This window comes from Candida jiufengensis, assembly GCF_024610255.1.
Source record: "Candida jiufengensis strain CBS 10846 chromosome Unknown scaffold4, whole genome shotgun sequence".
Taxonomy (NCBI): domain Eukaryota; kingdom Fungi; phylum Ascomycota; class Pichiomycetes; order Serinales; family Debaryomycetaceae; genus Lodderomyces; species Lodderomyces jiufengensis.
Genome location: NW_026261559.1, coordinates 661373 through 687074, shown reverse-complemented (window position 1 = coordinate 687074; position 25702 = coordinate 661373). Strand labels below are relative to the sequence as shown.

The following is a 25702-nucleotide window of genomic DNA, read 5'->3' as shown; positions in this document are numbered from 1 at the left end:
AACAAAATTTAATTTCTCTCGGAGATCAATTTAATATTTTATCTATGTATTAGTACAACATTTAATAGTAAATTATTAATTACAACCTATTCATTATAAAAGCTTCATCATTAATCTAAATAATGTGAATATTCAGCACTATCTTTAATTTTATTATTCATAAATTTTTCCAATTTATTAGCATTTTTAAAATAAGTAGTAGTATCACCATTATAACTTCTACAATTTTTAAAAATTAATCTTGAATCATACAAAAATTGATCAAATGATTCATATTTATCATTCTCTAATTTCAGTTCCATTGTTGATAAATCCATTGGTTCCTTAATGACTTCATAATAATCTGGTACTTCTTCTTTATTAACTGGTACGGCAAAGGGCCATGCTGATGGATGATTTTGTAATTCTGAGAATAAAGTAACCATAAAATTGTAATGAGGACCTCTTTTGGGTTTTTGTGCTAATTTATCCATTTCTTCTGACCAACCAGCTTCTGATAATCCTGGAATATCCTTGTAATTTAATGTAACATTTTTATTTGTCTTGAAAATTTGTAAACCTGGTCTAACAACATTTGATTTTGATCTTGATTTTATTTTTCTTTCAATAGCTGCCTTTTGTAACAACAAGATTTTACCTGAATCGAGGTATCTCAAAATTGACGGTAGCATTGAACATTGCATTAGTGTACCACCTTCGTAATCTTTTATATATCCCATCCATACTGACTTATCTAATGTAACTTCTTTTGTAAAACCTTGTTTTTTAAAATAACCAATAGCATAATTATCAGCATAAGTTAAAAAATACTTTATTGGTGAAGTAGCTCGCACATAATCCTTTAGGTGATTCATTAAATGAGCACCATAACCTCTAACTTGTTCAGTTGAAGATATAGCACAAAATACAATTTCTGCAAATTCTCGATTATTAAAAGGTCGATAAGTTATACCACCAACAACTGTTAAAGGTTTTCGTACGACTGCCATTGATAAATGTGATCGATCATAAACTAACCTTGATATATATTCTCTAGGCATCTTGGGTAATTGCTTTTGGAAAATGTTTTTTAAACCAGTTAAAACTATTAAATTTTCCCTTGTATTATCATTATTTACAACTCTAAATTCTATTTTACCTTCTTTTTCCTCAATAACTGATGGTCTTTCTTTAAAAGTATATATTTCTCCATCAAAATTAAAATTCGTAATTCGTTTTTTCTCTTCTTCTGCTTCTTCATCTTCATCATCATCTTCCTCTTCTTCTTCATCTTCGTCTTCATTATCATTATCTTCTTCATTATTTTCTTCCTCTGGTACAACACTTACATTTTTAACTTTTGAATCTCCATTTTTTGTCTCTTCTACCACATTTTCTTCTTCACTTTCATCTTCTTTATCTTCTTCATCTTTTGCTTCCTTATTATCCTCATCTTCATCTTCCAGTTCTTCTTTAAGTTTGGGTGATTTCTCTTTTGATTCAATTTTTGATTGTTTATTTAATGGTAAATCGTCTTCTTCGTCATCTTCTTCTATTTTTAGTGCTCTTTTCCTATCTACCATTGGGTTTTAATTATATTAATTGCATAAAGATGGTAAACAAAAGTTAGATCAATGTATTGATAGTATATTATTTTGATATGTTACATATACTGTAAATATATTTATGTTTATAATTTCCATATTTGAAAAATTACAAAAATGACAGTCACGTGAAGTCGAGAGTATAAAGCATGGAATACATCACGTGAAAGCGTATTTGTAAATCCGCATTCTTCTTAAAGAGATGACATATTTAAAGATAAAAATTTCTAGAAATTAATATGTTTGATTTACAGATTACTAATTACAATTACAACCAAGATGTCAAATTATACACAATTAAATCCAAATGACAGAGAAGTAGCGGGTCCAGTGGCAACAGTATTATGTTGTAATTGTGGTGTTCCTATGGATGGTTCACTGGGACTTGTAATGTGTTATGATTGTATAAAATTAAATGTTGATATAACAGAAGGTATACCGAGAGAGGCAAATGTTTCATTTTGTAGAAATTGTGAAAGATTTTTACAACCACCAGGACAATGGATTAAAGCACAATTAGAATCAAGGGAATTATTGGCATTATGTCTTCGAAGATTAAAGGGTTTAAATAAAGTAAGATTAGTTGATGCATCTTTTATATGGACAGAACCTCATTCAAGAAGAATAAGAGTTAAAATTACAGTTCAAGGTGAAGCAATGGCAAATACTATAGTACAACAAACATTTGAAGTTGAGTATACTGTTATTGCCATGCAATGTCCTGATTGTGCAAAATCATATACTGCAAATACTTGGAGAGCAACAGTTCAAATAAGACAAAAAGTACCACATAAAAGAACCTTTTTATATTTGGAACAATTGATATTAAAACATAATGCACATGTTGATACTGTATCGATCCAAGAAACAAAAGATGGGCTTGATTTTTTCTATGCACAAAAGAATCATGCAGCAAAAATGGTTGACTTTTTAACTTCAGTTGCACCTGTAAAAGTAAAAAAATCAGAAGAGTTGGTTAGTACAGATATTCATTCTGGTTCATCAAGTTATAAGTTTTCATACTCAATAGAAATTGCACCAATATGTCGAGATGATTTAGTTGTCTTACCAAAAAAATTAGCTCATTCAATGGGAAATATATCGAGATTAGTACTTTGTAATAAAGTCAATAATGCAATGCAATTTCTTGATCCTTTCAATTTACAAACTGCAGATTTATCATCACAGGTATATTGGAGATCTCCATTTCCATCATTATTAGATGCTACACAATTAGTTGAATTTGTTGTATTAGATGTTGAACCAACTGGAGATGTCAAGGGGAAACATGTTTTGGCTGATATTGAAGTAAGTAGAGCAAGTGATTTAGGATCAAATGATCAATCATTTTATGTAAGATCTCATTTAGGTGCTATATTACATCCAGGTGATTCTTGTTTAGGTTATTACTTATCAAATACAAATTTTAATTCAGAACTTTGGGATACATTAGATACAGATAATACACCAGAAGTCATACTAGTCAAGAAATATTATTCAAGAAAATCCAAGAAATCAAAAAATAGAAAATGGAAATTAAGACGAATGGCAAGAGAACATAATGATATAGTAGCTAACGATGATTCAAGACAAGCAAGACAAGAACAAGAAAAAGCAGAAAGAGATTATGAATTATTTTTACAAGAATTAGAAGAAGATGAAGAATTAAGACAAACTATCAATATGTATAAAGCAGGAGAAGATCAACAACCTCAACCACAAAGAAATGAAGATGATATTGAAGAAGAAAATGATGATGACGAAGATGCTCCTAGAATTGGTCTTGATGAATTATTGGATGAATTAGATGATATGACTATAAATGATACACCAATGAATGAATAGTTTATTTAGTTTTACTGTGTATTTAATAAATTGCATATACATTTGAATTTTGTGTAACAATTTTATTTATCTCTTACTTTCTTATCAAAATACGATACTTACTAATCATATTATTAAAGACCAACTTACTTAACTACAACTTCTATAACCAAAAGAATGACATCATTGAAATTTATACCAATCCAATCGTTTATAGACTCATCATTCTTCACAAAATTAGCAGATTTAAAACTAAATAAATTTAAACTAGATTCTACTACGACCAAAATACGAGGTTATCAAACAATACCTTCAAAATTAAATAAGTTTAATGATACTCCAATAATAAATTTGGATGATGATAGTTTTGAAAATGTCGAGGAAGAAGATAAATGGAGTTTTAATGGAGAGATATTAAATGTTAATACTATTGAAGAATTTAAAAACCTAAATAAATTGGAGCTTTTACAAATGCGGGGTCAATTGAATTATGATAAAATAGTAAATGCTGATTCATTTGACTGGGAAATTTTTAACTCATTTTATGTGTTGAGTTTTTCTGACTTGAAGAAGTATAAATTTTATTATTGGGTTGCATTTCCTACAATAAATAATAATTGGACAATTGAAGAGGAATTACAAATCGATGATGATATAATTGATATACTACGAGAGGAATCGAACATAATCAATGGACAATTTTACCAATTAAACTCAAATACACTTTCGAATAGACTAGATGTACTGAAATCTCCAACATTTGTTTTCTTCGATACTTGTCTAAACAAGGAAATGAAACCCTCAGTACAACTAAAGAACTATTTATTTTACCTATCTCACAAAGGAATAAAAGAAATAGAATTGATAACCTACAGAAACAATGGATCATCAATCAAACAAAAACTAAAATTTGAATCAACACCTACCCCACCAAAATTCACAGGATGGGAAAGAACAAATGAAGGAAAATTAGGTCCTAAACTTGCAAACTTGGGATTATTAATTGATCCATTCCAATTAGCCAAGCAAGCTGTAGAGCTCAATTTAAGATTAATGAAGTGGAGAATTGCACCAGAACTAGATCTAGATATTTTGAAGAAACAAAAAGTTTTGTTGTTAGGAGCTGGTACTTTAGGTAGTTATGTTGCAAGAGCTTTGTTAGGTTGGGGTTTTAATGATATTACTTTTGTTGATAATGGAAGAGTTTCTTACTCAAACCCGGTTAGACAACCTTTATTTAACTTTGCTGATTGTTCAAGTGATAATGGTAGAGGTGAGTTGAAGGCTCAAAAAGCTGCTGAAAATTTGAAAAAGATATATCCTGGAGTTAATTCTACTGGAATTAGTTTGGAAGTACCTATGATTGGCCATTCTATAACTGATGAACCAAAGCAAAAAGTAAACTACAATAAACTTAATAAATTATTTGATGAAAATGACGTTGTATTTTTGTTGATGGACTCAAGAGAATCAAGATGGTTACCAACCGTATTAGGAACAGCAAAAGATAAGATAATCGTAAACGCAGCATTAGGATTTGACAGTTACTTGGTTATGAGACATGGAAGTATTGCACAACAAGAAGATGAAAGATTAGGTTGTTATTATTGTAATGATGTTGTTGCACCAGAAGATAGCTTGACGGATAGAACATTAGATCAAATGTGTACAGTAACAAGACCAGGTGGTGCATTATTAGCATCTTCATTAGCTGTTGAATTATTAGTTTCAATCTTACAACATCCAAAAAAGCAATTGGTGAAGCATAACACAGTAACGAAATTTGGTACGATACCGCATCAAATAAGAGGATTTTTAAATAACTTCAGTCAAACTCAACTATTTACACCAAATTATAAACATTGTTCAGCTTGTTCAGAAAAAATAATTGAAAAATATAAAGAAGAAGGTTGGGAGTTTATCAAGAGATGCTTGAATGATACTAAATATTTAGAAGAGATATGTGGACTACAGAAAGTACAAGAAGATGCAGAAAAGGCTTTGTTAGAAATGACTATTGATGAGGATGATGAGGATGATGAATTTGATGATGAGATTGTATAGGTAATATTATGGATAAGTTTTTTGAAAATTTAAACGCTTATATCAATGGTAAATAAATACCATAATTCTAAGCAACCTTAATTCTATACTCTAAATTCTTAGCTAGTGTAGCCTTTATTGGCATTAGAATTTATAATGTTTCAAAATGAATTGGTAGCTGAACTTTCATAAAACGCGTGCGTATATATTTTATAAAAGTAAACAAAAACATAATAAAAATCATAATAAGAAACATACAAATTCTTTTGATAACTCAACCAGTAAATGAACGAATTTACACCATCCCAAGCAAATAGGATAGGGTCACTGAGAATTTTTGATAAACAAGATGAAAACATGGAAAATTTCTCACCAACTTTTACTTTGCCTAATAGACAACAACCACAAAATCAAAGAAAATCAAACATAATACTAGAGACTTCATATCAGAAAGACATTGTATCTTTGAAAGATGAATTTGACGATGAATTGAAAGAAGAAAACATACTATGCTCATGTATTAGTAAAAACGATTTAGAATTTCAAAAAATCTCAGCACCATTATTAAATGAAATTCAACAGATTAATATACAACAAGCATTAATTATAAAAGATATACTTTTCACGCTATTAGGATTTGAAGGAAATTATATACAATATGGTAAGAATTATAACCCAAATTCAGTAAATTCCAAGATCCAAGGTCCAGATTATAGAATTGCCAAAAATTTAGATATAAGTTTGAAAACAATCACAAAAAAATTGATTAAATTAGGTAAACAATATGATGGACTAAAGAATTTTATACAGATATATGATAATTCCAAAAACGGGAAAATTATACAGTCATATTGTCATTTTATAAAGAATTTTTTCAAAGTATATTATAATGTATTATCACAGATCGAACATGAGTTCCAGTATAATAATAGATTTAATATGAATCTTCTAGATCAACTTTTGCATCAAGAAATATCAAATAAATTGGAGCATTTATATCACATTAGTTTGCGGATCCATGAAATGAGTGAAGAGAGAAAAAATTTCAGTGGCATGGATATTGATGATTTACCACCAAGTACAGTAGAATCTGCTGATTTATATACGGAAAGAATGAAAACTTGTAAAGGGGGTTTAGTACTACAGATTATACAAGAAAGATTAACATTTTACAAAGGGGACATTACCTCATTTAATTTTTTAAATTCCTTACTAGATGAAATAAGCATAGATTATGTAAGTATGCTAAATAAATGGCTTACTGATGGGAATATCGATGATCCATTTGATGAGTTTATGATACGGGTAACTCAATTACCATCACATTTCAAGTCATATATTGATACCAAAGGAGAAGTTTATTGGAATGAATTATTTTTGATCAAAAAAGATGGTTTGTTAGAACAATTTAACAATTCGAGAATCCAAAGAAAAATATTGAATACTGGGAAATATTTAAGTATATTTAAAGCTTGTACTGGTTTACCAAACTTCAAACTTTTGAACCAAGATAAGAATGAGAATAAACCTAAATTGGATAGTCTAAATGCACCGGACTTGAATTTAAAAATTGATCAATTTTACCAAAGAGCCAACAACTTATTACTAAAATTAATTTTTCAAGGTTATAAATTCAGTCAACTAATTACAAATTTTCAAACATTGTACTTATTCAACACTTCATTCAATATTGATAAATTTTTGAGTTTAACATTCCAAGAAATGAAAAAGAACAAATTCAAAATCTCAACATCAAAAATAATTAAACAATATAATGAGATTTTTGTACCCAAAATCGAAAATAAAGTTGGTGATAATTCTAGTTCCTCCATAAGTCAAATAGTATTACAAAATCAAAGTCTCAAAATTAGTATTGAAAATTTTTTCAAGTTGATACAAGAACTAGCTGAAAGAGGAGATAATTTTAATATAAATATGGATCAGTTTTTTGCGAGTGGTACTAATGACAATCAAAATCTTGACTCAAACGATAATCAATCCGAATCATCACTAAGAAATTCTGAAAAATTTGAAGACTTAACAATTTTAAGTTGTGATTTATCTATACCTATACCATTTCCAATAAATCTTATACTAAACAGACAAATCTCATATCAATATGAACTAATGTTCAAATATTTAATAATGATAAAATTTATAACAAAACAAAGTGACTTAAATTGGCATGATATAAATACTTCAAAAGTATGGACTGATAAATCATTTGATCCAATACTTCAAAAATGGATACTAAGATGTAGAATGTTACATTCACGTATTAGAACATTTGTTAATGAATTTGAAAGTTATATAATGTTTGATGTCATTCAAGAAAATTATCAACATGTTGAAAAAGTTTTGGCAAATGCTCAAACAAGCTCCCAGAATTTTGAGTTCAATTCAGACAACAATTCAGAGACAGAGTCACAACAGCAAAATGTATTTGGTACAAGATTAACTAGCTCATCATATGCAACAAATTCAATTTTTGACAATCGATTAAACTCCAAGATCAATAACGCAAATAATTACAACAATAACAACAGTCAAGACAAAATCAATAACTCTGATCCCAACGTAACGGTAGATAATTTGATTTTGAGTTTACAAACATTTACAACAACATTATTAAGTGATTCATTATTAACACGTCCAGAGACTTTTTTGATAATTTCAAAACTATTTGAGTTCATAATCCACTTCCAAGCATACACAATGCAAGTTAAAAAATTATTAATATTACTGAATTACGAATTATATGAAAGTTTTAGTGTTGAATACCCCCAGAAATTTGCATCAAAGCCCATGGATGAAGAACTGATTTTAAAAAGAGTTGAGTTCTTGAATGATTCCTTTTTTGGTAAGTATGAGAAATTTGGAAATTTACTTTCTATTTTTTTGAAAATTATTAAAAAATTTGGTGAATATGAAAATAGAGTTATATTACAATTGAGTGATAGATTAGAAGCTTGCTTTCCAGAATAAATATTGACAGACTTTTTAACTTATTACTTGTTTTTTTCTTTTTTGTATTAAAACTCTATGTATAAATTATTAACTCATAACAGTGTCTCCATCAGTAGCTTGTTCATTTAATACTTTAATAATAGCATCAGTTTTATCATCACTATAGATTTTAAATCCTTCTTCCTTTGTAACACTAGCTAATTGAGCATTTTTACAATCTAATTTTTCTTCCATTACTTGTTTCAAAATTTTCAAAGTCAATAATTCAGCTTCTTTTAAAGTTAAACTTTTGTGATATTCATTGTTCAATTCAGCTTGTGCTCCTTCAGACCCCGAGCCAATAGCTTTTGCTTCATATCTATAAAAAGTCCCACTTGGTTCAGCATGATACAATTGTGGTCCTTTCAATTCATCGTAACCCGCAATCAACAACGCAACACCAAAAGGTCTAGACATTAATCTTTTTTCACCATCTGCACCTTCACCGAACCTTAAAGCTAAATCACAAACATTTTGAGTTAAACTTTCGACACCAATTTGTTCATCATAATACAAGTTATGAGTTAATGAACTCACTCTAGCGTGATCAATCATTGATCTTGCGTCAGCAGTAAGCCCACTCATTGCACAACCTATATGATTATCAATTTCAATGATTTTTTCAATACTTGAACTTTCTAATAATGATGATGTTACTCTTTTTTCAACTCCCAATATAACTCCTTCACTGGTTTGTATACCTATCGCTGTAGATCCTAATTTTATGGCTTCTAATGAATATTCAACTTGAAATAATCTACCTTCTGGAGAAAATGTAGATACTCCTCTATCATATTCACTTCGTGTTAAAAACATTATTGATTATATATACGTGATTTGACTTTTGAAACAGTGGTATAATGCAATTGATGTGTTTATTTAATTTGTATGCAATTGATTGAAATTTGAAGACGAAGTGAAAAAGTTTTGTACAAGTCTTGACAAGTGAGTTTTACAAGCTTAATTGGTGGCAATTGATATTGGATTATTGTATTATTTTTTTCAGTACAAACATTCGCTACCAACGAATTCTCACTAATTTTACATTTTCAAGATCAAGTACATTGTTTACAATTACTAAAGCTATTGTCCTGAATATTTCGTTATTTATTATTTCAAATTAAGGAATATATAACATTGAAGGTTCTATATAATATCTCTCAATTGACTTTAATTTTAGTCAAAAACATAAAAAATGATCTTTTGTCCCATAAAAAATTATATACCCCCAAGTTAATGGTAAAATTATGATGATTTTGGAGCTAATGAAACAATTTTTTCAGCAGCTGGATCTAAATCTTCAAAAGCATATAATTTCAATCCAGAATTATCAATTAATTCTTTAGCTTCAGCCATATTAGTACCTTGTAATCTAACAACGACTGGAATATCTAATTGGAAATTCTTAGTAGCAGCAATTAAACCTTTTGCAACATAATCACATCTAACAATACCACCAAAAATATTTACAAAAATACCATTAACTTTTTTATCTGATAAAATTAATTCAAAAGCTTTTTCAATAGTTTCTGGAGTAGCAGTACCACCACAATCTAAGAAATTAGCTGGTGCTCCACCATATAATTTAATAATATCCATAGTTGCCATTGCTAAACCTGCACCGTTAACAATATTAGCAATATTACCATCTAATTTAATAAAGTTTAATCCATATTTTGATGCTTCGGCTTCTTGTGGATCTTCTTGAGTTGGATCTCTCCATGAAAATACTTCTTCTTGACGGAATGCTGCATTATCATCAAAACCTAATTTAGCATCCATAGCCAAAACTTTATGATCTGGAGTTTCTGATAATGGATTAATTTCGACTTGTGTACAATCTCTATCAATAAAACAATTATATAAACCTTGAATAGTTTTAGCAGCTTCTGGAATAGCTTCTTTTGAAAAACCTAAAACTGATGCAATTTCAGTAGCTAATTTATCTGAAACACCTTCTTTTAATGGTACTGGGAATGATTTAATAGCTGATGGATCTTTTGCAGCAACACCTTCAATATCCATACCACCTTGAGCTGAAGCAACAATAATTGGAGTTTGTTGAGCTCTATCCATTAGAATAGCAACATAAGCTTCTTTATCAGCATCTCTTCTTTCAACGATATAAACAGCAGTAACTTCTTTACCTGCAGCACCGGTTTGTTTAGTAATGATTTTATGACCTAACATTTGACTAGCTAAATCTTTTGCTTCTTCTGGTGATGAAATTAATTTAACACCACCTTGTAAACCAGAATCGAAATGTCCTTTACCTCTACCACCAGTTAAAGCTTGAGCTTTAATAACTAATTCATTAGTACCTAATTTTTTAGCAGCATCATAAGCTCCTTCAGGAGTAGTAGCTGGATAACCTTCTGGAATTGGTACACCATATTTACTTAATAAAGCAGCTGATCTATATTCATGTAAAGATAAAAATCTTTTTTGTTGAATAGCAGACTAAGAAAAGGAAAAAAGTTAGTATACCAGTAATAAATTTAGAAAATTGTTTAACAATTCATTATATTATGGGAATAACATTATTGCAGTAGTAGATCTGACTTCCAAAATTGAACCCCTTGTATTTAGATCGTTGTATAAATTTTTATCTAAATTTAATTGGTTGAATAAATAAATTTTTAATGTATAGATCGGTGTGTAGAGAAAAAATAATCTTTTAGAATCGGCAATAATTTTATATTATTTTTCTCTGTTGTAGATGTCAACGTGTGAAATGAAGTTTTGAATAAACAATTGAATAATTGACGGTTGGCTAATGAATAATATGATTGTGTGGATTGTGATAATAATCGCTGTGATATTTTTCCTGTCTTGTAATTGATCTTGTAAGTTTACTGGCCATTGTGTGCGAATTAAAATGAATTGAATCTCTAGAATAGATAACAAATATGTCAAATCTACCCCTAGCAATTATTATAATGAATTGATTTTTTAAGAAATTGATATGACTGGATTGGATTACATACTCTTGAAATTCTAGCAATTGATCTTGACAACATTATGATTGGAATATATAATATTTAATGAAATGAAGTTTGTTAATTTAAAAAAAAAGATTTTGTTGATTTTTTTTTTTTTTTTTCAAACTTTTTTTATTTGTTTTCTCTCACTTTGTATTGAACCAATTGATTATTAAAAGGAATTGATTAATTGTTTATTCAATTAATTGTCTAATTAAAATGACACGATATAGAATAACTAAATGTATAAAAGAAGTGAAGCAGAACAATTAGAGAATTTTACAACAAGAAATTACAAAAATACTTACTCAATTCTTCTGAAAACATTACTCGAGAAATTCTGAAAACTTTTGAAAAATTGTTCAATTAAAATAAATTTATTTCTTTTATTACAATTGGTTTTATTATTATAATCATTTAGCCATAATATTATATTCTTCTATTAAACACTTCAAATTCGAAGAATTATTATATTTCAATCAAAACTCCGTTTAATCCCATTGTATCGAGTTGCTCGAAATTCTTATGAAAAAGTCGTTAGTATGCTATTTATTTAAAGTAATTTTGAAACGAAAAGAGGGGAATTTAGTACTATTTTCCAATATGCCCCGGGTGAGGATTCAAAATCACAGTACTAAAAAAAACTACATGGCTTTCATAGATGTTTCAAGAATTGAATGAGCTTTAATATAGAAATTGGTTCTGCCACTCCGATCAATTCAGCTTTATCATGGCTTTACTAATATGTAAAATAAGTTGTAAGTGAGAAATTGTATTATTAAGGATATGGCCAATGTACTTGGTAGCGTATAAACCATTTGGTAGCTTAGTGTCTGATTACAATTTATTATGTGATGATATAAATTAATTTATGTTACATATTATATTTACAACCAAATATTGAAAAGTTATACAAATGCCCAAAAGAAATAGAATAAAACCATCTTACCTAGATGAAGAATCAGATGATGAGCTAAACTATACATTAGATAATAGAAAGCGAAGGGATTTGCATTCAAGTGAAGAAGAGGAAGACGATGATGAGATGTCAAAAATATCATTTGGAGCATTAAATAAAGCACAATCAAAATTACAACAACAACAGCGACATCAACAAGACGAAGATAGTGAGGATGAATTTTTTGATGACTCAGATTCAGATTCGGGACCAGAAGAAACAAGTTCCAGTAACAATTCAAACAAAAAAAGATCAAAACATGCACCGACTATATCATCTACCAAGAAACCAGTATCAAGAGTAAGAGATATACCGGGATTACCTTCTCGAAGATCACAAACATTACATACAGACATAAGATTTGATGCTGCTTATGGTAAAGCAGATATTCAAAAAGCACGTAAAAATTATGCATTTTTAGATGAATATAGAAAACAAGAAATTTCAAATATGGAAAATATACTAAAAGATCGTAAATCCAAGCTCACAGAATATGAAAAACAAGAAATACAAAATCAATTACAAAGTCTTAAATCAAGAATGGATACACTTAAAAATAAAGATTTAGAAACATCAATATTAAAAGAATATAAACAAAAACAATTTCAACAAGTTAAAGATGGTAAAACTTTACAACCTTATTTCTTAAAAAGAGGTGATAAACGTAAAATATTACAAAAGGCAAAATATGATAGTATGAAACCTAAACAAAGAGAAAAAGCAATGGAAAGGAAAAGGAAGAAAAGATTGGGTAAAGAATTTAGACAATTGGAATTTAGAACTAATAATAGATAGGATTTATAGACAAGTAACGTATTCCATATAATGAAATTAAAAATTGTGTGGTTATCTTATATCTACTAAAATGTAACCTAGAAATATTTATGAGTTATATATATTATTAAATTTATCTATAAACTTATACAAAAATCTTAAAATTATAAAAAGGTTGTTGTTATTATAATATTTTTTTTAAAACAAAATATCAAAACTAAAAATTGAAGAAAATGAAGGACTATATGACAAGATGAAAAGTGTTTTTTATGAAAAATTCAAAAGCAAAAAAAAAAGGTCTCAACTCTTATAAGTTACTTTTATTTTCATGAGATTGCCAATCCTCATAACTACCCAAATAATTACCTCTTTTTTTATAACCAAAAGTACTTGCTAATTCTTCAGCTGCAGTAGATCTAACACCACCAAGACAATAAAATACTAATTCTTTATCTTCTTCTGGTTTTGAAAATCCAAAATTTTCTTGAAAATCATCATCATTTAAATCTAATGCACCGGGAGATGATTTGAATGGAATATTTATTGCACCTGGAATATGACCATCACTGAATTCAACTGGTTCTCTTACATCGATTAAGATTGAATCTGGGTATGCTTCTGGGTTTTGAGTGATTTTTTTAACGTCTTCGTATTTGTAGATTTTAGCTTCTGGTGATTCTGTTAATACACTATATGATCTTTTTGAAGTAGTGAATGGTTGTAATAATGATGATGGTGATGATTTAGTTGAAAAGAATTTTGGGGAAATGTAGTTGGTGGTTAATGGTCTAGATATTGATTTGAAAGTCGAGATTTGTGAAGCAATTGATGGTATTGATTGTTTTGAATTGACTGATCTTTTTAAAGTAGGTATAATTTGATTTTTTAATGAATACATTTTATAGTAGGTTTTATGATGATTTGATTTAGTTTAGTTGCTAGCTAGTTTGATTGTATGAAATTTATTTAATTAAAATAATACAAATGCAAATATAAGAATTGATAAAAATTTAATAATTTGAATATTTTTGAGAAATATCTTTATTGATATTGAAATTGTTATATTCTAACCTTTGAGAAGAGAAAAGATGATCGTTATCTAATTTAAATTTATTTGATGATTTTTTAAATTTGTTTTTCTCGTTGAGATTCTTTTTCAGATTTTTCATAAGATTACTATACAAAAACTAGGGTAAATAATAATTTATTATATATCAAGAAACGAGTAAATTATACGAAGATCTGTAGTTGAAAGAGACAAGATACAATGAAGGGTTGAATTTATCCATAAATATAATTGCATTTATTGTTTGTTGAAACAATAGATTAGTTTTTTCAAAAAACTAAAAAGTCTATAAAAAGTAAAAAATTATTAAAAATTAGATTGTAGTAAAAAAAAAAATATCATAACATTCGTTAAAACCAAGGTTGAACAAGTTTTAAATCTCTGTTTCTATCTCTTGTTGGTTTAGTGGTGTCTAAAATAATCCATCAATTTCTCCATCTTCATTAACTTCAACATTCATAAAACCACAATGAGTTGGTAAACCAGGTATAGTTTGAATTTCAGCAGCTAATGCATATAAATAACCAGCACCAATTGAGGCTCTAACGTCTCTTATTGGGAATTTAAATCCAGTTGGTACACCTTTTAAATTTGCATCATGAGATAATGAATATTGAGTTTTAGCAATACATATTGGTAAATTACCAAATCCTTGTTTTGTATATAAATCAATTTTAGCTTGAGCTTCTGGTAAAAATTCAACTTCTCCTGCCCCATACATTTCTTTAGCTATAGCTGATATCTTATCTTCAATTGATGGTTGTAATCCATAAAGGAAATTGAAATTTTTATCAGTAGAATTAGCAGCTTCAATTACTCCTTGGGCTAAATCAACAGCTCCTTTCCCACCTTCTTCCCAATGATTTGAAACTATAGCATCAACTGCACCAGCTTTTAATGCTTCTTCTTTTATTACTTCATGTTCTTTATCACTATCCGAAGACATTTTATTTATTGCAACAACAACTGGTAATCCATAAGATTTAGCATTTTCAATATGTTTTCTTAAATTTGAACAACCAACTCTTAATAATTCAACATTTTCTTGAGTATATGCTGGAGCTAATGGAGCACCAGCTTTAACTTCTGGTCCACCTCCATGAACTTTTAATGCTCTTACCGTTGCAACTATAACAATAACATCAGGTACTAATCCACTTGATCTACATTTTATATTTATAAATCTTTCACCACCCATTGTAAAATCAAATCCTGCTTCTGTAACAACATACCCTTCTTGTTCTTTTCTTTCTTCATCACTTAAATCTTTTGAAGTACCTGCTAATTTTAAAGCCATTTTATCAGCTAAAATTGATGAAGCACCAATTGAAATGTTTGCAAATGGTCCAGCATGGACAAAGACTGGAGTTCCTTCTAAAGTTTGCATAATATTTGGTTTTATAGCATCTTTTAATAATGCAGTTAATGCACCAGCACATCCAATATCTTCACATGTAACAGGTACACCATTTCTTGAAGTTCCAATTACCATTTTACCTAATCTATCTCTCATATCTTCTAAAGAATTAGCTAATGCTAATATAGCCATACATTCAGAAGCAACAGTTATATCAAATCCAGTAGCTCTTGTAAACCCTTTTTCAGTTGGTGCTTGACCTACTGTTATACCTCTTAAAAATCTATCATTACAATCAACTACTCTTCTCCAAGTTATTGATTCTGGGTCAATATCTAATCTTGCAAAAGATGTAATTTCTTCAGGTGTTAAATCATTTGGTTCAGTTTTATTTATACCTAATTTTTCTAATCTTTTCAACATTGATCTTGTAAATGTTCTTTTACCCTTTTTTTCTGGTACTAATCTTTTATATAATGGACCATCTTTTTGAGTAGATTCATGAAACATTCTTGTATCTATAGCAGCAGCTAATAAGTTATTTGCCATTGTAATAGCATGTATATCACCAGTAACATGCATATTAAATTCATCCATTGGAATGACTTGTGAATAACCGCCACCTGCAGCACCACCTTTGATACCAAAAGTTGGACCCATTGATGGTTGTCTTACGTTGGCAAATACATTTTTATTTAAATGAGCTCCTAAAGCTTGAGCTAACCCAACAGTTGTGGTTGATTTACCTTCACCCAATGGAGTTGGAGTTATACCAGTAACTAAAACATATTTACCATTGTTTTTATTTTGTAATCTTTTTAAAATATCTAATGAAACTTTTGCTTTGTAAAAACCAAATGGTTCTAATTCTGAATCTAATATACCTGCTTCTTCAGCAACTTGTGTTATTTTTTTAGGTTGTTGAGCTCTTGAAATTTCAAAGTCTGAAGGTACTGGCTTTTGTAAATTTAACTTTAAAGGATTTGTAAATTTTGGAGTTGCATTGTTTTTTGAATAATGATTTTTAGCAGCAATTATAACATTATCTAATAAACATGCAACTGTCATTGGACCAACTCCACCTGGAACTGGAGTAATTAATGAAACTTTCTCTTTAGCTGACTCAAAATCAACATCTCCAACCATTCTTGAACCTGATTTTTTAGTGGAATCTGGAATAAAATTTGTACCCACATCAATAACAACAGCTTCTGGTTTTAACCATTCACCTTGAACAAATTGTGGTTGACCAATTGCTGCAACAACAATATCAGCATCTCCCAAATATTTTTTCAATTGTTCTAATGGAGTTTTTGAATGTACAATAGTAACGTTAGCATTAGCTTTAGTTAATAAATTTGCAATTGGTTTACCAACGATATCTGATCTACCCAAAACAACTGCATTTCTACCATCAATTTCAACATTTGAAACTTTTAATAAATGCATTATTCCCTTTGGTGTACATGGTAAAAATAATGGTTCTCCTCCCTTTTTAGCTAATTCTCCAACATTAAAAGGTCCAAATCCATCAACATCCTTATCTGCTGAAACAGCATTTGTAATCTTAACTTCATCAATATGAGAAGGTAATGGTAATTGTACTAATATCCCATCAACATCTAAATCATTATTTAATTTATTAACTTCATTAATTAATTCAAATTCTGATATATCTTCTGCTAGTTTAATAATTTTACATTCAATATTAGCTTCTTCTGCAGCTTTTAATTTCATCTTAACATAAGTTGAAGAATCTTGTCTATCCCCTACTTGAATAATAACTAAATTTGGTTTAAAATCTTGATGTTTTAATTGAAATTGTGCAATATCATCATGGATTTTTGTTCTAATATCTAATGCAATGGATTTACCATCTAATAATTGGGCAACCATCTTTAAGTTGAATAGATAAAGAGTCTAATTAATCAAAAAGAAAAAAAATAAGAGAAAAGAAAGAAAATCTAGGATTGATGGAATAATAACTTTAAACGTTGTATAGAATAGTTATAAATTGAAAAATATGAAAAATTATTTTTATTAATGTTACGCGGTTAAAATTTAATTTTATATGATTGACTCTGATTATTAAGATCTATGTAGTTTATTTACTGATTAATTATTTTATATTATACAATTATATAATTACATATTAATTTTGAGTCATCTTGAGATGATTCAATGTAAATTTTATTCTTCAAGAGAAACTCACTTGTGTTCTGTATTTGATCTTGATGTTGAATAGACTTCGACCCATTATCCTCAGAGTCAAATGCTATTAACAAAAAATTTGAAATATTATAACACACAAAATCGATAACTCCATTAAACCATTCAACAACTGAAAGTTATATGTGATATCAATCGTTTGTCTCAAATCAGATCTTAATCTTAAATTTATTGAATCGAGTTTCGAATAAATTTCAAGACAGAATTCGATCCGACATAAATTTTATTTTTACGATTTTTCTTCCAGATTTGTCTAATAGCACCAATTTTGTGTATTAAGTCAATGTTTCAGAATTTGTTTTTAACGGAGTTATATTTTACAGAAGCTAAGAAAATAAAGTTGTAGTAAGGTCCATTATCATAAATTCATTCGTTATCTATTTACTTATAACATCATTATTAAAATCATTTAAATCATCGATTAATGTATTTTGTTTAGTTTTATCAATTTTCTTATTTAATGTATTTAGCACTGGACCAGGTCCAATATTATAAATTTCATTTACTGGTAGATTTGTTATCGATTTAAGCCATTGAACTGGTTGGTAATTTGCTTCTAGTACTTTTTTGATTGATTCCTTTGCATCTGTGGATACTTCACCATCTAGATTTGATATTATTGGTACTTTCTGTTCTCCAATCGGTTGTTTTGATAAAAAATCTTTTAATTCCGGTACAATATATTTCAATATATCATTATGGAATGGCACAGTAACTGGTAATTTAATATCTTTCAATAGTAATTTATTATTGATTTTCTTTAATTTCAGTATAAACTCTTCCATCTTAATTTGCTCTCCTGATATTACAATTTGTGTAGGAGCATTAATATTACCTATTACTTCATCTTCTGTAGCTAGTTTTATTACATCATCCACGTATTCTGGCCTAATCATTAATGCAATCATTCCGTATGCATCTGATCTATCTTTACACATCTCTTGCATCAATTCACCTCTCAATCTAACTAAATTTAAAGCAGTTTGAAAATCTAATATACCACTTAAAGTCAAAGCAGTATATTCGCCTAATGAATGACCTAGTAAATACTTTGCATTGTCAATTAATTTACAATCATAGAGCTCTTCAAATGTCTTAGTCAATATATATGAAGTCGCTAATATAGCAGGTTGAGCATATGAAGTTTTACCAAACCAAGTTTTAAAATATCCAGGTTCTTCATCTTTAAAGAATAAGTTTTTGGAGAAATTTTCATTTAATGCTTCATCAACTTCATCTAAATATTTTTGAAATATTGGTAAATGTTGTTTGTTTTGTTCTAATAATCCATTTTTAACTATACCTTGACCAGGAAAAGTTATAGCATAGCTTGATATTGATTTTAAATGCTGTAATCTATTCATCTAATAGTAAACATTTTACATATTAAATATATGTTAAGGTTCTCGTATAAATAATTTAAATAGCTTACCGCTGTAAATACGCTAAAACATGGTAGCGTCGACTAAGCTGGTGGAAATTTAACAGCCGATTTTTACTACTGAGCCAGAATAGAAAATTAATTCCAAAATTTGAACCAATTACAACGAAAAGCACAAATTTTTCAATCAATCGTTCAAACAAAATTACACGGACCAGCCTGAACATGCGTTGTGCAATTAAATTTTATGGTCGTAACTACTACGGCCCTCTTCCAAACTAAGTCTCCAAAAATTTTGACTCGTGGTTATGTGTATTTGTTATTTAAAACGCGTCATTTAACATTAATAAATATTTATTTGTTTATAGTTTAAAATAGTTAAGAAAATTTAGTGTTAATAAATTTATTACCAGTACGATATTAAAGGGAATCTCCTCATTAAATTTCTCCCTAAATTTGAGTTTTTAGCTCGAAGACACTACACACAAGTTAAATTTCAAAACGCTAAAAATTTAAAATAATTTCTTTAAAACAAATTCAATTTCCTCTCTTGACCAAAAATTTATTTTTTTGTTTTAATTTTGTTTCTTTTCTCACTAAATTTTGGTACCAACTGGTTCGAATACATCAATACAATTCAAATTACCCCCATAACAATTAATTTCAAGTTACAAAAGGTTAATTTCAAAACAAAACTATCAAAACACGTAAATTTTACAAACATATATCAATTCAAATTAATTATCAATTTGATAATAACAAATTAACTCAATTGATTTACACACATTACAATGGCTGAATTTAAATCATCAAAAGATCATTTAGTTTCTGCATTATTTGAATTATCAAAAAGTGCTCAAAGTGCTGCAAGTGCTGCATTAGATTTTTATAAAGTCGCAGCTGGTGATAATGATGAAGTTACAGTTGAACAATTAAAAGCTATTAATGATAATATGAAAGCTGCTGTTGATATTGCAAATGGTTTAAAACATGAAGGTTCTGCCACCAAAAAGAGAAAAGTCGAAAGAGACCCTAACGCACCTAAAAAACCATTAACTATGTTTTTCGCTTTTAGTTTTTTCATTCGTAAAAAAGTTGCAGAAGAAAGAAGAAGACAACAATTACCAAATTTAGGTGCAATAGATATGAATCAAATGGTTAAAGAAAGGTGGGATAATATTTCTGAAGAAGAAAAGAAAAAATGGCAACATAAATATCAAGATGAAATGAAAATTTATTTAATTGAAAAAGGAAAATATGAACAAAGTTTAAAAGATGGTACTGATTATAAAGCTCCAACTGATTTATATTCAAGTGGATATGAAGGTATTGATATTAAAACCCCTGCTATTGAAGCTATTGAAGACGAAGATGATGACGATGAAGAAGATGAAGCTCCACCAGCTTTATCACAAGAAGAATTGAAAAGAAAAAGAAAACAAGAAAAGAAAGAAAAAAAAAAAAAGTCTCAACAATCCCCATAAATTGGTGAAGTAATTGGTTTGTCTCAAATTTTTTAATTTTATATTTCAATTTCATCTTTTGTATTTGTTAAATTTTAGGTTTTTTTCTTTATATTAATGATAATAATATTTTACTACTAAATGTCCTAATTATTACCTTTTTTACCACCTCTTTTTTGTCTATCGATATGAGACCTTAAAACTTTTTGTCTATCTCTTAATGATAATTTTTGTTTACCTTGAACTGCTTTTTTATGAATCATCATAACAAAATTCTTCTTTCTTGCTTTTTCTTTATTTGTAGTAGAACTTTCTTTTTCTTTTTTACCTTTTCTTGAACCAAATTTACTACGATCTTCTTTACCTTCTTTTGCATGAGCAATTCTTTCTTCTCTTAATTGTTTATATTTAATTTTTCCAACTAAAGTAGTTGAATCAACTGTTTCTTCATTCGTGATTCCCATAATTTTGGACAAACCTGCTTCAGTTCTTAACTCTTCTAATTTCGCAAAATCTGCTGGTGTAAGTATTCTTGATGATAATAATTCATTTATTGCTGCTTGTGGATCTTCAATCTTTAATTCTTTGGTATCTGTTTTAAGTTTCTTTTTAGGTGGTTGTTCTGAATCTTCTTCTTCTTCTTTTTCTTCTTCTTCGTCGTCGGACGATAATTCTAAATCTGACACTTCATCTTCTTTTTGTTTTTCTTCCTCTTCATCATCTTTGCCCTCTTCATCATCAGAAATATCTATTTCTTTATCACTTTCAACATCAACCCAATCACTTTCAACATCATCACTATCATCTTCATCAACTTCCCAATTTTTATCATCCTCTTCATCTTCTTCACCATTTTTACCTTGTTCTTCTTTCCATTTAGCTAATAGTTCTAAACCTGGTATACCAGTTACTGAATTTTCAACACCATATTGAGGTTTTGTTGATTTTTCACCTTTTTGTAATTCAATACTTGCAACTTTTCCTCTATCTTTTCTTAAAAGCATTTCGGGAGCAATTTCTCTATATAATGATATTAATGATCTTGCTGCCATCATCACAGCTTTTGATTTAGATCCTTTATATTCTGTTAAATCTTGTAATAATGGAGCTTCAATAGCCAAGGGCGCTCTTGATAAGATTTCTCTTATAGTATTTATACCAGCTGATGCAACTTCTGCTGCTACACCATCACTTACGAATTCATCGGCTATTTTACGTACTACTAATTCAATATTCTCTGGTGGAACTAAATCATGTGAAGCTTGAGCTGAAGCTGCCATTATTTGAGTTACATTTCTTTGTTTTGGTGTTAAATATTTCAAAAAGAATGAGTATATTCCCAACACAATTAATTTATGTGTACCTATCAATCTTGAAATAAGATTCATAAATAAAATTTTTTGATCCAAGTCGAATTTGTTTGAATTTTTAGAACTTAAATGATTATCGAACAATTGTTCAGCAAAACCTTGAGGGTCTCTTAAAAGATGTATAGCTGAGAAATTTAAATAAGTGGCTGAATGTTTGGTACTATTTTTCTTTTTAAGTTGTTTAACAGCTTGATCTAATTTTTTACCTCTTTTCAGTGATTTCTTATTAACTTCCATTTTATGTTTTAATGCACTCATATCAAATCCTTCTTCATCACTTGAATCTTCAAAATTTTCTTCTCTTTCTTTATCAGCTCCCAAAAAAAATCTTGCACCTGCTATAGCAACTTTTACATCTGGATGTAAAGCTGCTTGTGTCATAATTTCAACAGTTCTTGAATCATCCCATATTCCTCGTCTCCATAATTCTCTAGTTAATTTGGTGGCCCATAAACCTTGATTATCTTTTTGTTCTAATAAATTAAACAATAAAGCTTGTGTTGATTTATTCAATCTTTGATTTTTTGTACCTGTGTTTACTGATTTTAATAGGGATATTAAAGTTGAATAAATTTGTCTTCTCATTTGTTTTACATGTTGACCAGATTGTCCAGCTGAATAACTTGTCAATAAAGGAAAAATAGTTTGGATTAAACTTTCAGCAGTTATAATATCTTTATTTCTTAACATTGTTAAACATTGTATAATTTTTTCACGTAATTCTGAAGTTAAATCCTTGTGATTTTGTAATAATATTGTCTTAAGTTCTTGTGGAAAATTTGCTGTTTCTTTGGGGTAACAATTACAAACAGCTGATAAAAACCCTATAAGTTCTATAAATTCTGTTGTGGAATTTGAATCTGCTCCTGTTGGATTTTCCAAATATAAATCTCTTAACGATTCGTAGTGTGAATATTGTTGTAAAAATTCTTCATGATATGATTCTGGATCTCTTCGTACTACATTTTGTAATAGTATAATATTAGTTGGTAGTATAGCTGCTCTTCTCTTCTTGACCATTGTGTAGCTTGTAGTTTGTAGTTAGTGGTTGTAAAAATAAATATATTTTGTACATTATTATTTTTTTGATTCAGATGAGCAGTTGATTTAAAATAAATTCTGAAACTTCTCGCCCCACGATAAAACAAAAAGATAGTACGAGATATCACAAAGACAAAAGTTACTTTTATTACTCTATAATTTATCACCTAATAAACCTTGTAAAGAATCATAATTAATCTTTTTAGATACAGAACTTTTTGCAAAAAACATTCTTGCACTATCACCAGCATTTTTAGGAGTACCATCTTCATCTAATACAATATCACCAATTTCTTTTTGGATTTCAGGTGGAATTGAATTCCTTGCCTTTTTACGTTTATTCCCATTATTTGCAGAAGTGTTTCCAGTTAATTCATCAGCTTCTTGTTTTAATCTTTTACGTTCTTGTTCAACCATATAATCATGATTTAAACCAGTCCATATTCTTTCTTTCATTGCAATTTCTTCAGGAGTCATTTTACTTTCTTCGACTATTACATCATCATCATCTGAATTTAAATCACCATCTGGAATCTTACTTAAAAATTCATCTGATTTTGGTAATTTTGATAAATTTTTAGGCCAATTTAAATTCCAAATTTCTTTTAAATCGCTTGTTTTTTCACCTGGTGTTTTATAAAGGCTTTCCTCTAATTTATTCTTTTTGGTTTTTAGTATTCTTTCAATTTGATCATTTATTAAATCTTTATTAATTGTTATATCACTCATAATTGTATTCATTAACATTTGCTTTTGTTGTTCATCATGACTTAAATTCCCCATAAATTTTTGTTTTTCTTCTTCTGTCATATCTTGTAGATTTTTAAAAGTTTCTTGTTGTCGTATTTGTAGTTGTTTTAAAATTTTAATTTCTTGGTCTCTATTTTTTTCAAATGATGGTGGGTTTGAAGTTTCTGCATTTTGTTCATTTCTAAAACTTTGTACTGATAATTGTGCAGTTTTAGTTTTTTTAAATTCATTTAGTCTTCTTTGTAATGTTTCTTGTCCAACGTGAGAAATGGCAACAATTTCAGCATGACTTCTTCGGAAGTTATTCATTCTTGACGCTAGTAATACACAAGCTCCTGCTATACCTGCTGGTCTTCTACCCTCGTGTATCCAATCAGCTGACATTCTTTTAGCTAACTTTAATGCATCTGATGCTACTTTTTGAGTCTTTTCTTTAAAGTCTAATTTTTCAACAAAATGTTGTATAAATAATGAAGGATCAGCTAATGGTAATGCTGTAATGTGTAATGCTTTGACCATTTTTAAAAAAGTTGCACCTAATGAATATACGGATATTTGTAATTTTGAACTAAAATCAATCAACATATGAGGAGTTTTTTCTTTACGACATGCAACATACAAACAAGTAGCTAAAACATTATTTGATCTTCTACCTTGTACAAAGTTCATTGTAAGTGCTAATTTAAACCATTCACCAGCTGCATCACTTATATGATCAGGTATTCTTAATGCTGCAGCTATTCTTCTAATTTTTCTTTTACCATTACTTATAGTTTGTTCCCTACTTTCCATTGCATTTTGTCTTCCACCAGCAAATGTAGCTCTTGCTTGATCTGCTCCAACCATTGCACCTTGAACCATTGCAGCACCACTTGATGATTCACCAAATTGAACTTCGGAAACGATTGGATTTTCTTCTAGCACAGTACCACATCTTAGACATGAAACATCTCCTGCTGCTGTGTATCTATTCACGTCAAACTGAGTATGTCCACAATTGGGACATTTATTCTGTCTATTCATTTCGATTGTGGTTGTTGTTATTTATTAGTGATTTCCATACTAAAGAAATTTTTCTCATTTTAAGACACACTAAAAAATTTACGTTATTGTGTAAGTACAAAGATAAAATAGATAATGATAAGTACATAATCAACCAAGTTTCAAATGACTGATGTATTACCATATGAACCAGATGAAGGTCCACCACAAAAGAAACATCAATTTGAGTTTTTCCACAAAATAGGCAACATAGATGATGCAGAAGATGCTACGATTTCACCCTTTTTTCCATATAACCTAGTAATGAAGGTAGTAAGTTCAGAGCCAAGAGATGTATTGCAATCAGAAAGAACCTGTTTAACATTCATAAGATTTTCGACAGCATTATTTTTTACGGCATTGGGTATAATTTTGAATTTCAAATTTGACACTTCTGGTGATTCGAAAGATGAAAATAAACATAGAAGATTTAGTCATAGAAAATATTCAATTGCCATATCTTATATTTTGTTGATTTTGAGTTTTTTAGTGTTGGTTGTTAGTGGTGTGAATTATTTTATAACTATTAGAAGATATGCTAGACATAAAATTTATACTTATAGTTTTAATAATTTTACTACTGCTATTTGTATTACTGGGATTATATTGACTTTAGTGGCAATTAATATTACAATGATTGTTGAAGGGTATTTAGAAACTGGTTGAAGGAGAAGAGATATAAATTAGAAATTAGAGAACCGATTAGAATAAAAGCTAGACTTTCAAATTAATTATGATGTAGTAATTAACCTCTATTAGTAATGAATGAGCTAGTCTATCCTACACTGAGCCAAATAAACTATAGCTATGGACAATTCCACATCTGAGATTTGAG

The 25702-nt window shown here is 28.8% G+C and overlaps 14 protein-coding genes across 14 annotated transcripts; 6 read left to right on the top strand and 8 right to left on the bottom strand. All coding sequences in view use genetic code 12, as the record gives it.

The window, feature by feature from the left end:
• Nucleotides 1–110: 110 nt before the first annotated feature.
• Nucleotides 111–1562, bottom strand: GCN5 (histone acetyltransferase; the record flags this gene model as incomplete). The annotated part of the gene is made up of 1 exon (XM_051762683.1): nucleotides 111–1562. One exon carries the CDS (start codon nucleotides 1560–1562, stop codon nucleotides 111–113), a length of 1452 nt encoding a protein of 483 aa, XP_051620738.1.
• Nucleotides 1563–1862: 300 nt separating this feature from the next.
• NMD3 (ribosome-binding protein) lies at nucleotides 1863–3428 on the top strand (the record flags this gene model as incomplete). Its single annotated transcript, XM_051762682.1, has 1 exon — nucleotides 1863–3428. The coding sequence occupies one exon, from the start codon at nucleotides 1863–1865 to the stop codon at nucleotides 3426–3428; it is 1566 nt and encodes a 521-aa protein (XP_051620737.1).
• Nucleotides 3429–3584: 156 nt separating this feature from the next.
• On the top strand, nucleotides 3585–5471 carry APG7 (Apg7p; the record flags this gene model as incomplete). Its single annotated transcript, XM_051762681.1, has 1 exon — nucleotides 3585–5471. One exon carries the CDS (start codon nucleotides 3585–3587, stop codon nucleotides 5469–5471), a length of 1887 nt encoding a protein of 628 aa, XP_051620736.1.
• A 264-nt stretch (nucleotides 5472–5735) lies between these two features.
• Nucleotides 5736–8435, top strand: KGF54_002223 (uncharacterized protein; the record flags this gene model as incomplete). The annotated part of the gene is made up of 1 exon (XM_051762680.1): nucleotides 5736–8435. One exon carries the CDS (start codon nucleotides 5736–5738, stop codon nucleotides 8433–8435), a length of 2700 nt encoding a protein of 899 aa, XP_051620735.1.
• Nucleotides 8436–8504: 69 nt separating this feature from the next.
• Nucleotides 8505–9272, bottom strand: PUP2 (proteasome core particle subunit alpha 5; the record flags this gene model as incomplete). Its single annotated transcript, XM_051762679.1, has 1 exon — nucleotides 8505–9272. The coding sequence occupies one exon, from the start codon at nucleotides 9270–9272 to the stop codon at nucleotides 8505–8507; it is 768 nt and encodes a 255-aa protein (XP_051620734.1).
• Nucleotides 9273–9701: 429 nt separating this feature from the next.
• On the bottom strand, nucleotides 9702–11476 carry LSC2 (succinate--CoA ligase (GDP-forming) subunit beta; the record flags this gene model as incomplete). The annotated part of the gene is made up of 2 exons (XM_051762678.1): nucleotides 9702–10916; nucleotides 11444–11476. 2 exons carry the CDS (start codon nucleotides 11474–11476, stop codon nucleotides 9702–9704), a joined length of 1248 nt encoding a protein of 415 aa, XP_051620733.1.
• An 877-nt stretch (nucleotides 11477–12353) lies between these two features.
• KGF54_002220 (rRNA-processing protein) lies at nucleotides 12354–13190 on the top strand (the record flags this gene model as incomplete). The annotated part of the gene is made up of 1 exon (XM_051762677.1): nucleotides 12354–13190. One exon carries the CDS (start codon nucleotides 12354–12356, stop codon nucleotides 13188–13190), a length of 837 nt encoding a protein of 278 aa, XP_051620732.1.
• Nucleotides 13191–13476: 286 nt separating this feature from the next.
• KGF54_002219 (thiosulfate sulfurtransferase) lies at nucleotides 13477–14067 on the bottom strand (the record flags this gene model as incomplete). The annotated part of the gene is made up of 1 exon (XM_051762675.1): nucleotides 13477–14067. One exon carries the CDS (start codon nucleotides 14065–14067, stop codon nucleotides 13477–13479), a length of 591 nt encoding a protein of 196 aa, XP_051620731.1.
• A 580-nt stretch (nucleotides 14068–14647) lies between these two features.
• MIS11 (trifunctional formate-tetrahydrofolate ligase/methenyltetrahydrofolate cyclohydrolase/methylenetetrahydrofolate dehydrogenase) lies at nucleotides 14648–17488 on the bottom strand (the record flags this gene model as incomplete). Its single annotated transcript, XM_051762674.1, has 1 exon — nucleotides 14648–17488. One exon carries the CDS (start codon nucleotides 17486–17488, stop codon nucleotides 14648–14650), a length of 2841 nt encoding a protein of 946 aa, XP_051620730.1.
• Nucleotides 17489–18198: 710 nt separating this feature from the next.
• MCT1 ([acyl-carrier-protein] S-malonyltransferase) lies at nucleotides 18199–19185 on the bottom strand (the record flags this gene model as incomplete). The annotated part of the gene is made up of 1 exon (XM_051762673.1): nucleotides 18199–19185. The coding sequence occupies one exon, from the start codon at nucleotides 19183–19185 to the stop codon at nucleotides 18199–18201; it is 987 nt and encodes a 328-aa protein (XP_051620729.1).
• Nucleotides 19186–19993: 808 nt separating this feature from the next.
• HMO1 (Hmo1p) lies at nucleotides 19994–20686 on the top strand (the record flags this gene model as incomplete). The annotated part of the gene is made up of 1 exon (XM_051762672.1): nucleotides 19994–20686. The coding sequence occupies one exon, from the start codon at nucleotides 19994–19996 to the stop codon at nucleotides 20684–20686; it is 693 nt and encodes a 230-aa protein (XP_051620728.1).
• A 125-nt stretch (nucleotides 20687–20811) lies between these two features.
• Nucleotides 20812–23055, bottom strand: SDA1 (Sda1p; the record flags this gene model as incomplete). Its single annotated transcript, XM_051762671.1, has 1 exon — nucleotides 20812–23055. One exon carries the CDS (start codon nucleotides 23053–23055, stop codon nucleotides 20812–20814), a length of 2244 nt encoding a protein of 747 aa, XP_051620727.1.
• Nucleotides 23056–23229: 174 nt separating this feature from the next.
• Nucleotides 23230–24849, bottom strand: BRF1 (transcription factor TFIIIB subunit; the record flags this gene model as incomplete). The annotated part of the gene is made up of 1 exon (XM_051762670.1): nucleotides 23230–24849. The coding sequence occupies one exon, from the start codon at nucleotides 24847–24849 to the stop codon at nucleotides 23230–23232; it is 1620 nt and encodes a 539-aa protein (XP_051620726.1).
• Nucleotides 24850–24993: 144 nt separating this feature from the next.
• Nucleotides 24994–25533, top strand: KGF54_002213 (uncharacterized protein; the record flags this gene model as incomplete). Its single annotated transcript, XM_051762669.1, has 1 exon — nucleotides 24994–25533. The coding sequence occupies one exon, from the start codon at nucleotides 24994–24996 to the stop codon at nucleotides 25531–25533; it is 540 nt and encodes a 179-aa protein (XP_051620725.1).
• Between the last annotated feature and the right edge of the window lie 169 nt (nucleotides 25534–25702).